Source organism: Condylura cristata, unplaced genomic scaffold (genome assembly GCF_000260355.1).
Source record: "Condylura cristata isolate star-nosed mole 26May11 unplaced genomic scaffold, ConCri1.0 scaffold00021, whole genome shotgun sequence".
NCBI classification, from domain to species: domain Eukaryota; kingdom Metazoa; phylum Chordata; class Mammalia; order Eulipotyphla; family Talpidae; genus Condylura; species Condylura cristata.
This window is the reverse complement of record NW_004567122.1, coordinates 24,016,408-24,026,280: the sequence shown is the minus strand read 5'-3', so window position 1 is coordinate 24,026,280 and position 9,873 is coordinate 24,016,408. Positions and strand designations below refer to the sequence as shown.

General features: G+C 39.9%; 1 protein-coding gene across 5 annotated transcripts in view; it reads left to right on the top strand.

Annotated features, from left to right (window-relative positions):
• Window positions 1–9,873, top strand: part of KIF3A (kinesin family member 3A) — a 45,388-nt gene that overhangs the window by 11,875 nt on the left and 23,640 nt on the right. For all 5 annotated transcript variants that reach the window (XM_004686708.2, XM_012727955.1, XM_012727952.1 and 2 more), the window contains exon 5: window positions 4,208–4,313. In XM_004686708.2, the coding sequence (XP_004686765.1) occupies window positions 4,208–4,313 (106 nt within the window). The remainder of the gene's footprint in view (window positions 1–4,207; window positions 4,314–9,873) is intronic.

Sequence of the window (9,873 nt, the reverse complement as noted above, 5' to 3'; positions counted from 1 at the left end):
GGCCGGCGGGACTGGTGTGGGGATGCCCGGAGGGTGCCCTGGGCCCCAGCACCAGCGACCGCACGGGTTCCGTTCTCCCCCACTCCCAGCTGTCGGGGGCTGGGGGGGCTCATCACTGGGGGCTCGTCGGGGTGCTGGCGGTGGCCACCAGAGGCAGCTGACGTCCAGTCAGGCCACTGCCCAGCCGGGTATGTGACCCGCATGGGGCGCCTGGCCTGCGCGTGCGGGAGCAGGGTCACGTGGGCAGGGGCGTGCGCCCCCGCGGGTGCGGACGTACCTGAGGGGCCGTCCAGGATCTCATTCCCCCTGCCTCCGAGGTCCGGGGGTGATGGGACAAAGGCGCCGGGGCTCTGCCCCACGCGCACCAGGGTCACCCTGGCCATCGGGGGCAGCGACTTGAGCCGCGGGTAGTAGAAGGAGTTGGCGGGGTGGCTGGGGGAGGAGGACGTTATCTGAGGAGAGAGGGGGCGTTCAGCCAGCACCCCGTGCGGGGTGCCCCACCCGCCCACCGAGGCAGCCTCGACCGGGAGCCCCCTCCGGCCGGTTCTGGCAGCCTCGCGGGGCGGTCCTCGGCCGCCTGGCCGCGGAGAAGTGAGCCCCGGCGCCCCGGGGAGCAGCGCCCTCGGTCACCTCGGTCACCGCGTCCCGAGGGATGGTCGCGAAGTTGGGAGAGGAGAAGGTGAAGCCGCTGTCCGTGCCGGCGTCGTGCGGGGCAAGGTCCAGGGCCACGCGCTCCTTCCAGCGGTCCCCCTCGCACAGGTCCAGGCTGTCCACGCCCACGAACCAGTCGGGGCTGGGCACGATGCGGACCACGAAGGACACCTGGGGGCGGGGCGCTCAGCCAGGCGGCAGGCGGGAATCGAACTCATGCGGAAGTGGCTTCAGATTCTCAGTGCTGTGCTTTAACCCGCTGCGCCACCAGGGAGGGCCCTCTTTTTTCTTTTTATATAAATATAGAAACACATTTTGGAGCAATGTATTACAACCTTAGGAATTAGTAGTATTTGTTAGATCTAATTGAAGACTTATTCTGTAATGATAATGTACATATGGCAAATGTAGAGATAAATCTTGTTTTGCTGTTTGCCTTTAGTTTTAATACCTACTTTAATTACATGCTTTTACCTTTAAAAATTTTTTTTACTGCTAGTTTTTTTTATGCCGAAATTTATTTTTTTTTAAAGATATATTTATTTATGCATACAGAATTGGGGTACAAGCCAAAGGTGCAGGGATGGTGAGAGGATTCATTAGAGACAGAGTGACAAGCAGAATAGGCATATTGAAGAAGTATACTGCTGAGGGGAGCAGCGGGTGAGACAGGAGAGGTCTGCCGCACCATGTGGGTCACCTCGGGGCCAGGGATCATACTTGCACTGAAGTGGCTGTGACTCGATTGCAGTGCTGAGCTTTAATCTGTTGCACTACCAGGGAGGGCCTAAAAGTTTATTTTTTTTATCACACAAATTTGAATAAAAATCATTTGGAAAGAACATTTCCATTTTTTGCTGGTAATTATAAATGAGGTTTATTCTCAGAAACAGTCTTGTCAATGATTCTCACTTGATTAGATCCAGTGTCCCTTTTTCGTTACATTTTATGATGTCTCTTTGGCAATCTTGAAGTAAAATTCATAGAAGATAAACTCTGCCTACATGTGTAATTTTGAAAATTTTAATACACTACCCAGTTATATTATAAAGGAGAATAAAAATACTTAAAATGCTGGTATTTCAATAGGTAAATGTTTAGGTGTGATCACCCTCATTGATATATGAAACTGTCAGGGGCATGTTCTAATCATGACAGCCAAGCTACAAATGCAGATGATCATAGGTGTGTTGTGTTGGTTGTCTTGATTTGTTATTGTCAGTGACAAGGTCTTTTAAATTAGTAACTAGATCTAAATAGTAGAATTCTAAGCACATTAAAGTAATCATTTCCTCAGTTTTCCTGCATTTTTATGTTATCATTACTATGGAAAAGCATTTTATCTTTATATATGAAGTAGCTTGAGTCCACATTCAGATATTTTCTTCATTCCTGTGAATATCTGGTGGAATGTAGAGTGTTACATAGGACAAGTCTTCATCAGTTGGGATCATCCCTCCCTCTTCAGGATGTTTAGTATTCCTGGGCCCTGCCTATGACTGTTACTAGTGTCCTCAAGCAAATCATAAATTCCCACACACATTTCCTTTATTTTTTTTTAAATATTTATTTATTTATGCATACAGGAAGTGGGGTAAAGGCCAGAGGTGTGGGGGTGTGTATGAGAGCATTCACCAAAGACGAAGTGGGGAGCAGAACAGGTAGATTGGCTGAAATACACTGCTGAGGGGAGCAGCAGGTGAGACAGGAGAGGTCTGCCGCGCCATGTGGGTCAGCTTCCTGGCTGGGGATCAAACTCATGCTGCAGTGGCTGTTGAGAGCTTGATAGCACTGTGTTTTTAACCTCTGCACCACCAGAGAGGCCTAGACCTCTGCTAATCTGAAGAGTATTTGTTTATGTTCTGTAAAAAGATGAGTACAGAAAGTGAGAATAATTTTTTTTTAAAAAAAAGATTATGGATACAGAACTGGGTACAAGTCAGAGGTTCAGGGACGGTGAGAGGATTTACCACATACAGAGTGAGGAGCAGAACAGGCAGGTAGATGAAGTACACTGCTGAGGGGAGCAGCAGGCAGGTCAGGAGGGGTCTGCCACGCCATGTGGATCACATCCGGGGCCTGCGGGGATCGAACTCATGTGGTAGTGGCTTTAGCTTCTTAGTTCAGTGCTTTAACCTGCTGCGCCACCAGGGAGGGCCTGGGGATAAATATTTTTAATTTTTAATATTTAAATGCCATGGCATTTAAGATCATGTTTTTTTGTATTTTACAAAAATATCAATTTGCTAGTTTAGAAATATACACATTGTTCTTCCTATAGATTTTCAGAGAAACATTGATATAGACCAGTTCTATTAAAATCTTTTAAAATGTTTAAAGCATTTAAATGCTTTCTTCTAATGAAATCCTTAGTAGAAACATAGTGTATATATGATACATGAAAGTAGAGCTCTCTTTTAGAACTTCTCTGGTTGTGTAGACCTCAGCCACCACACACCTAGGGTTGCTCAGGGCACTAGTTTGAAGCCTTCTGGTCTATAGAAACTGACGCACTCTTTCTATTACTAATGAAATTAAGGCTTGATTTATATCATGTGACAGAAAAAGGATAATTTTTCCTAATGTATAAATATCTCTTATAATTGTTATAAGAGACAAAATACTCAAAAGCCATAACATACCTAACTTTTATTTCTGGAATTGTTTTTCAAATTTCTGTTTGTCAGCTTTGTCTAAAAGGGCTAAGTATGAAATCACTTTCCTCACTGGAAGCCACAGTCCTTTCCTTCATTTTAATTTTATTCTATAGTTAGAGGTGATATCTAGGGTCCTCCCAAGAGAAATATGTTTGTCTCCCATCCAAGTACTAACCAGGCCCGACCCTACTTAGTTTCTGAGATCAGAGGAGATTGGGCGCGTTCAGGGTGGTATGGCCTAGACGAGAAATTTGTATTTCTAATACTATGCGTATTTTAGGTAAATCTGTGCTAATTACACTGTTCAAATTTGGTGAAAGTTCTCATAAGATTACCTACAGAAGGGAATTTTTATGTGGATATCACATATCTCATCATTACACTCAACTGAAATTCTCCAGTGGCTTCAAATTACTGTGAATGTAAAGACTGATACTTACTCTTATTTCTGCCTACCTTTCTAGCCAGATATCCCACCCATTTTTTCCTACTCTTTCCAATCATTCTGACCTTTTTGTTGTTTGCTTATTGCTTATTTTAAGTGCTTAGCATTTCCACATCCCATGATCTGTGTACATAATCTGCCAAGGCCTAACCCAGATCGGCTATCTCCTGCTTCTTCGAATCTTAGCTTAACCATCTTTATACTATACTCTTGTACTGTCCTTTCTTCCCGCCCTTACCCCCTGGCATTGTCACAATTGAAATAATATGTTTGTGTGTGATTGATTGTTTTTATGTTCTTTCTATAGATAGTAACCTCACAAGCATAGAGACTATACCTTATTCATTACTCTGTCATCACTTTCTAACAGAATATCCAGTATTTAATAAATATTCAGTAAGTAATTGGAAGAAATATAGATGTATGAGTAATATTTTACTGTTTTTTATTTTAGGTTAAAGAAAGACCTGATGTGGGAGTTTACATCAAAGATTTATCAGCTTATGTGGTAAATAATGCTGATGATATGGATAGAATTATGACACTAGGCCACAAAAATCGTAAGTATAGTGCATAATTGGGGTTAAATATGTGTTTAGTAGGCTGGTTTATAAGTAACTGGTATGGCATTTTGCCCAACAGAGATCTGAATTTTTAGGTTTCTTGAAAACCCTTCCTCTTTGTTTACTTACTGTATAAGAGAGCATTGTGAATGACAAACCACTGATTAATTTCTGTGCTGACTAAAATATTTCATAGCAATAGTACTGTATTTGAAATTCTCAATTGACTGTTTTATTTATTGACTTCCTACAGTATGGTGCTTTATAAGAATTTTGTTTAATCCTTACAATCAACTAGGAAAGTATTAGATTTCTATTTTTTTTTTAAAGATTTATTTATTTATACATACAGAACTGGAGTACAGGCCAGAGGTGTGGTGGGTGAGAGGATTCACCCGAGACAGAGTTGGGAGCAGAACAGGCAGATGTACTGAAGTATACTGCTGAAGGGATCTGCGGGTGGTCAGGAGAGGTCTGCCACATCATGTGGTTTACACCCCTGGCTGGGTATCAAGCTCATGCTGCAGTGGCTGTGACAGCTTTACAGTGCTGTGCTTTAACCCGTTGAGCCACCAGGGAGGGCCTGAAAGTATGCAATTTCTATTTTAAAGAAACTGAAACTTAGTTTATTTTTTTACAACTTAGGTTTTACAACTTAAGACACATCATTGTCATGAAAAGGAAGTAAATATAATTCAAATGAGAAATGAAAGACTTTTGTTAGAATAGTAAGAGTAAAAATAAAGTGGAGATTGAATACTATAAACATTTCAGAGATGCTGTTACATTTTATTGACTAATAAGAAAGCGGTATAAACTTTTAAATTCCAGCTAACATTCCATTAACAAAATAGCAAAGAGAGTATATTTTCTGGATATGTTTGATATGAATATTCAGGTAGAGGTTTTTTTGAAATTTGGATCTGGTCTAGTAAAAGTTGTTATGTGGGGGTCATCTACAAAAAGCCAATAAATGAAACTTGGGTAACAAATGAATATGAAGAAATGCATAGAGAACAATTTTAAGGGGAGTAGGTGGGAAGAACTAACATTTAGAAGATACCTTTGAAGGGAGTCATAGGAAAAACAGTACAAACTAGTTTTCATTCCCTGGTTCAAAGGAAAACCACTGAAATACTAAGAATTTGTTATAACCTCTTCATGTCACTATTATTTATTTATTTATTTTTATAATATAATAGTTTATTTTTACATCATTTTGTACATTTTTTTTTCATCTCAATTGTAATCCCCGTGGGTTTCCCATCACTGAGTCACCTGTGTGCCATCACCATAGTCCCATGCACTTCCCTCCCCCCGCCCCTGTTTTTGATGCCATTCCCCACTCCACCCCCACAAAATGTCTCTGGTATATGGCTGTTCATTATTCTTGTTATTTTCTCGCCTGGTCCATTATACTCCTGCTATGAGTGAAACCATCTGGTATTTTTCTTTCTCTTTCTGGCTTATCTCACTAAGCATGATCTTTTCCAGCTCCATCCAAGTTGCTGCAAAACACATGTTTTTTTTTTTTTTTGGTTTCTGAGTAATATTCCATTGTATATATGTACCACATCTTTTTAATCCAGTCATCTACTTTTGGGCATTTGGGCTGCTTCCATGTTTTTCCAATTGTAAATAAATCAGCAATAAACATGGGGGTGCAGGTATCTTTTTCAATCAGTGTTTCTGTGTCTTTTGGGTAGATACCTAGGAGTGGGATTGCTGGGTCGTAGGGAAGCTCCATGTTTAGCAGTTTGAGGAACCTCCAAACAGTTTTCCATAGTGGTTGTACTAGTGTGCATTCCCACCAGCAGTGCAGGAGAGTTCCTTTTTCTCCACATCCTCGCTAACATTTGTTGCTAGTTGTTTGAAGATGTGCCATTCTCTCTGGGGTGAGGTGGTATCTCATTGTGGTTTTAATTTGCATCTCCCTTATGATGAGTGATGTTGAACATTTTATCATATGCTTGTTGACCATCTGCATTTCCTCTTTGGAGAAGTGTCTTTTTAGCTTTTCTGCCCATTATTTGATGGGGTTGTTTATTTTTGCTGAGTTTTGTCATTTCTCTGTATATTTTTGTGATCAGTCCTTTATCACTGCTTTTGTGTGAGAAAATGTTTTCCCAGTTAGTGGGCTGTCTGTTTTTTGTAATGTCTCTTGTTGTACAGAAGCTCTTTAACTTGATGTAGTCCCATCTGTTTATCCTTTCCTTCACTATTGTGGCATTGGGTGCTCTATCTTTAAAGATGTCGCTGAAGTGTATGTCGTGTAGTGTTTGGCCCATTTTTGTTTCCAGGTATTTTATGGTTTCCGTTCTTATGTCTAGGCCTTTAATCCACTTCGATTTGATTTTTGTGACTAGAGTGAGGTAGTGATCTAGTTTCATTTCTTTGCATGTAGCTTCCCAGTTTTCCCATCACCATTTGCTGAACAAACTTTCTTTGTTCCATTGTATCTTCTTTGCTCCTTTGTCAAAAATTAGCTGTTCATAAACTTGTGGGGTTATATCTGTGTTTTCTATTCGAATCCACTGATCCACTGGTCTGTATGTCTGTTCTTGTTCCAGTACCATGCAGTTTTGATTATTATGGCTTTGTAGTATAGTTTGAAGTTTGGGATTGCAATGCCTCCATTTTGTTTTTTCTTGTCACTATTATTTTTCATTCCCACCAATTAACATAGTATCTCAGAGCCATCCCATGACAAAAACTTCCTTGACATTAATTGCCTACTAACTATTGAGGAAAATTAATATCTTTCCTAAGGTAATGTATGTCTCTGCAATTTGAAAAAGAGGGCAGGGATTCTGTTCATGCAATATTTAAACTAGACAGGACAATTTTAACTGAAGCTTCTCTACCAACCCTATTTATCAGCTGTTTTAAGTGAGCTGTTATAAGTTTTGACACTATGTATGGACTCATACACTTTATAGCAGAAAAGTAAAGTTCCGTAACCTGCAGAACTAATATTTGATGTGATTTTCCTAGTCTTTTCAATACTTTATTTTTACTATACAGAGTATCATTTATAGAAGGATTACTAAATATCAAACCCAAACACTTTCTTTTCCTTGTGCTTCCAGCCTCCTAAATGTAAGCAATTTGTTCGGGTTCACATAGCTAGAATTTAAAACCTGCTATTTATAGGTTACATGTGACTTCAAAGCCTGGTCTTAACTATAAAACTTTCTAGTTTAACATAGCTTCATTATTTCCCAGAATACTTCTGATCTCATGTAGAATGATCAGTTTCATTCCATTCCATCTATATTAGCGATCAGTTTAAGGAGAAACTTAACATTAAAGTTAAGTTAAAGTACAAGGGCATTAAAGTACAAGGGCAGTCTAAAACAAACAGCATTTGAAACTAGAGCTCATGTTGCTAAAATTAGCAGCAAAACTGGGCAAAAAAATGAAAGAAAGGCTGACACAGAAAAGCTAGCTTATTACTAAAGTTAGATTTTTGATGGATTCTATAGGCCTCACTGCAGTCAGGTTTAAAAAAAAAAACATATACATATATAATGTATGATATAATTACTTTTTTCTATCCTTTAAATTTTAAAGTACCCTTATTCACATTTGTCTGACATGATAGTACATAAATACTCTTTTACAGTAGGCCAGGACACCTATGGTAATACAAAGTCAGGTGCAAAATAGTGTTAGAGACTTCTTTGCCTAAAACAAAAGACTAATTGTGTGTGCGTATATATTTTTAAATTCCATTTATTCCCATTCCATCCTTTTGACTAAACTTTATATACTACTCCTTCTTACATTCCCCTGTTGTGAAAGACATCACTATTCAGTCACCCAAGCCAAGCCCCTTCATGCACCACCTGCCCACATCAAGTACTAACAAACATCTTTCAAAATCTCTTGGGATTGATATTTTCCCTTTTACTACTCCATGTTTTCTAAATCTGACATGTGAGATTTTAATTGAGTTCTTGCAGTTTTCTCATCTTTGGTAGGTGGTGAGACCCAAGTCTTCTCACTTCTGCAATTTTTGTACTATGGTCATTGTCTTATTCAAAGTAGCACAAAGGCAGGGGCATCCCTGATGGCACAAGGGTTAAAGGCACAGAGCTATCAAGCTATGTAGCCAGCCACTGCAACATGAGTTTGATCCCCAGCCAGGGAGGTGGTCCACATGGTGTTGCAGACCTCTCCTGTTTCGCCTGCTGCTCCCCTCAGGAATACATTTCAGTAGATCTGCCTGCTCTGCTCCCTACTCTCTCTGGTGAATCCTCTCACCTCCCACACCCCTCTGGCCTATACCCCAGTTCTTGTATGCAAAAATAAAAAGAAATCTTTAAAAACAAAAATAAAGTAGCACTTGGCCCTCCCTGGTGGCGCAGCGGGTTAAAGTACAGCACTGAGAATCTAAAGCCACTTCCGCATGAGTTCGATTCCCGCCTGCCCTGGAGATGACCACATGGCGTGGCAGACTTCTCCTGACCCGCCCGCTGCTCCCCTCAGCAGTGTACTTCGTCAATCTGCCTGTTCTGTTCCCCACTCTGTTTCTGGTGAAGCCTCTCGCCTCCCCTGAGCTTCTGGCCTGTACCCCAGTTCTGTATGTACAAATAAATAAATCTCTAAAAAAAAAAAAAATAAAGTAGCACAAATGGCAGCTTTTAGTCTCTTTCTGCTCAGCAGCAGCTGGTTTAAAGCATGTATTGCAAAGTTTGATATTGACACTTTATTGCTATAGTAAATGAATATAACTGTGTATTTTTTGCCTATTGAATCAAGATTATTAACCTTGATTCATATTCCTGCTTTCATTGAATGTAATCCAGATCAGAATCAGCTTTCTGGAACATCAGTTCAAGCTTATCCACTTTCATTTCCATGTTGAATAGTTGACATTCTTCCCCCAAACTTAATCTATTTACATTTTGTCTAAAGTAATATTTAGCTTAGTGGCAAAGAGAGTATTTGAACCTAGACCACTAGTTAGCTCTAACCAAGAACTATATTGCATTCCTTCATTTCATAAAAAAAGAAGCAAAATTGAATTGTGACTGTTTTTCATACTTGCTTCAAATTTTTGTCCAAAGAATAGAACACTTCAGCAATACTTAGTATCAGGTATCCTAAGTCTTGCTGGTAATAGCAATTAGAGATTAAAGGTAAAAGATAAGAACATATGAAATAAACATTTTCCAAAGTTTTTATATGTAGACTATAAATCTGGTAAACTCAAGAAAATTAAACAAAAATAAGCTATTACATTCTTATAAAGCAAGTAATAGAAAGACCAAATCTTAACAAGAAAATGAGCAAAAAATAGGTATGTTACTTATAAAAGAACTTTAAGCAACATTAAGCATATAAAAAGATGTTCAACTTCACACATAATCGGGAAGATGCATATTAAGACAACAGTGAAAGCTACTTCACCCATCAGTTTGGATGAAAGGATGCTTAGGTTGATGGGGCCCTGAAGAAATGGGCCCATGATGGAAATGTATAGCTCTGCAGCTATTTTAAAGGACAGTACACCCGTGTTGTTGAAATTTTAGAAATGTATCTTTGGTCTAGT